Source organism: Orycteropus afer, unplaced genomic scaffold (genome assembly GCF_000298275.1).
Source record: "Orycteropus afer afer isolate SDZICR_OR568_19922 unplaced genomic scaffold, OryAfe1.0 scaffold00130, whole genome shotgun sequence".
Lineage (NCBI taxonomy): Eukaryota > Metazoa > Chordata > Mammalia > Tubulidentata > Orycteropodidae > Orycteropus > Orycteropus afer.
The window spans coordinates 3,165,914-3,168,769 of record NW_006921717.1 but is presented as its reverse complement, the minus strand read 5'-3'; the positions used below and the strand labels follow the sequence as shown (position 1 = coordinate 3,168,769).

At 55.2% G+C, this 2,856-nt stretch overlaps 1 protein-coding gene across 1 annotated transcript in view; it reads left to right on the top strand.

Annotated features, from left to right (window-relative positions):
• SF3B2 (splicing factor 3b subunit 2) overlaps positions 1–2,001 on the top strand; it is a 14,789-nt gene extending 12,788 nt beyond the window's left edge. The window contains exons 20-22 of the mRNA XM_007944746.2: positions 1,171–1,270; positions 1,377–1,562; positions 1,930–2,001. Coding sequence (XP_007942937.1) covers positions 1,171–1,270; positions 1,377–1,562; positions 1,930–2,001 — 358 coding nt within the window. The remainder of the gene's footprint in view (positions 1–1,170; positions 1,271–1,376; positions 1,563–1,929) is intronic.
• The last annotated feature ends 855 nt before the right edge of the window (positions 2,002–2,856 follow it).

Here is a 2,856-nt window from a genome sequence, read left to right as displayed (position 1 = left end):
AAACAGTTTGATCCTTTCAGGTCTTGCATTTCAGGGTTGTTAGGCAGGACTGAAGCAGTGCTCAGTCTTCCCCAGGACTGAGGACCAAGACCGCTCTGTGTACCCTGCCCAGTGGCCTGTGAATCATGGGGATTTTCAGTCTGGCTTGTGGCAGTAGGCACAGTCCCAGGCCTGGGTGAGTGCCAGGCACTGCAACCACTGATCCCTTGGGGGTGGTTCTTTCCCCGGCCTCCTGGGTAGTTTCCACACACACATCTGCTGATCAGTCCCCACCTCCTTCCTTGAAGAGGTGCTTCTGTGGGTCTGGGGTTCTCTCGCTGTGTTGCAGTCTCTTCTCTGGTCCTCCACCCTGCAAACTCTAGGGGCCTTGGTCTTAGACCCTCATCACCTCAACCTATGGAATCCTCTGGGCCCGACATGGGCGGATCTTTCCTGTTTTGCAGCCAGAAACTCAGTGCAGGAACTGAGGCGGTTGAAGAATTAACTTTACTTGCTGCCCGTCTCTCAGGGATCCCTGCCTTTGGTGCTACTGTCCAGTGTTGTTGAAACCACTGCAGGACCTCATGGGTCTGTTCTTGGTTGTTTCAGGCGGGGGTAAATCTAATCTTCGTTATTCTTTCTCGTCTGGAAACAGAAGTCTCAAGCTTCACAAATTCAAGGAAGAAAAGGAGGGCAGCTGTGGCTGGGGGGGGAGCAGGGAAAGGGCCAGATTCTGAAGGGGCTTTCAGGTCGGCGTGAGGGGTCTGGATTGTATTGGGTTAGAACTCCAGACACATCTTTGCAGCAGGAACTGCTGTAGCCAGCTGTTGTCTCTTGCCAGCTTCTCTGTGCCAGTGTTCTTGTGGAAAATACTATCCTCTCTGAGCTTTAGCCCTACTTTTCTTGTCCTGGTCTCTGAGCCCCCTAACTTGGTTCAGGGGGCCTCTTAGCTCCATGTACCCTTCCCAGGCTCTGTCCCCTGGAATAGGTGGCCCTGTAGCCTTCCCCCTGACCCAGTTCTTTCCTCTCCTGGGTCTCTGTGAACGGCAGTGGCTGTCCGGCTGTCATCTTTCCCCCTGGACATCTCACAGTCTCTCCAGGGAAATGAGAGGGTGTGGTGCCCGAGTTCCTCTCCCTACTCCTTCTGGAGACACCCCCCCCCTTAGGACCCAACTCCCTTGTCCTTTGCAGAAGTGAGACACCTCAGCTGTTCACCGTGTTGCCAGAGAAGAGAACAGCCACCGTTGGGGGAGCCATGATGGGATCGACCCACATCTATGACATGTCCACGGTAAGCACTTGGGTGGGGGAGACAGCTTGAGGGCTGCGAGGGAGGGCAGGAGCCAGAGCTTCTGAACCTCTCTTTGGAGATGACAAGGCCCTGGTCTCTCTTCTAGGTGATGAGCCGCAAGGGCCCGGCCCCTGAGCTGCAAGGTGTGGAGGTGGCCCTGGCACCTGAAGAGTTGGAGCTGGACCCCATGGCTATGACCCAGAAGTACGAGGAGCACGTGCGAGAGCAGCAGGCACAAGTGGAGAAGGAAGACTTCAGTGACATGGTGGCTGAGCATGCGGCCAAACAGAAGGTAGGAGCTCGGGCCCCCAGAGCTGGGCTGAGTGCGTGTCAGGGACCAGACCTGCCTTTTTCAGTGGAGTGGCGCCCTCTAGTGGGAGAGTGAGGGTGGCCTTAGTGCCTGCCTCCCTGTGCTTCCTGACTGCTGGAACTCTGAGATCCTGGGTGGGCTCTAGAAGGAGGATGAAGCTCTGGCCTGGGGAAGGGGAGGAACTCATCTGAGTCTGAGCAGGAGGTGGGAGGAGTCCAGTGTCAGCGCTTTGCCCCAGACCTGTGTGGCTGTCAGCCTGTCCGCTCTTCATTTTTTGTTGTTTAGTGGTGGGGAGGGGGGAGGGCGGGTTGTTGAAGCATTGTAACCTATTTCTCTTTCTGTCCTGTAGCAGAAGAAGCGGAAAGCTCAGCCGCAGGACAGCCGCGGGGGCAGCAAGAAATACAAGGAGTTCAAATTTTAGGTCCCCGCACACACCCACCTCTCAGTCAGGCCCTTTGCCTGAACACCTGGCTGTGACACACGGCTCCCCAGAGCCAGCTCTCCCGTGGTTTCCAGGGGCTCCTCGTTTCATGTTCTTATTTTAGACCTGTTTTGTAAATAAAGCTGTTTCCCAAGGAAAGAGATGAATATGTAACAGTGTGGGTCCCCCTCATCTCCTTCAGCTCCCCTTCTACAAACAGAATAGCCACTTTCTGAACAGCCACAGGGGCTGCCCCAGTGACTGGGGCCATGGGTCTGGATCAAGTGATGAGACCAAAGCCGTGCTTGCTGCCCGAAGGCTCTGGAGGAAGGACCTGTAGGTCTAGGTTGACCTTACTAATTTGTCCTTGGGGAGTAAAAATAGGCAGCTTAGCACCCTGGCTGGGCTGGGGAAATGCAGCGGGCTTGGGAAGTAGGCCAGGCCAGGCCAGGCCTTGTACTAGTGTGGTGCCGGATGAAGACCAAGCTCTTTGCTCTGAGTGGCACTCAAGATCCGATTGTCCTGAGTCTGCATCAACTTCTGGGTGGTTTCAAGCAACACCGATCTTCAGAATTTGGGGTAGGGGCTGGGGTGGGCCTTGCTGTCTCATGGTTCCAGTCCTGAGGTCCAGAGAAGCCTTCTGACGGTCTAGGCTTGGCCTGTTGAGTGTGCTGAGCACTGCAAAGAGAAGTGAGGGCCTAATGTCCTGCTGGTGGTGTATCTTGGAGATTCTGATGGGCAGGGCCTTCAGGAGCCAATGACGGGGAGAGGGAGTGTGGAAGACCCCATGGGATACTGGCAGTTGAGCTAGCACTTGAGAGGAGGAGTAAAATTTTAGTAAATGATGAAGCAAAT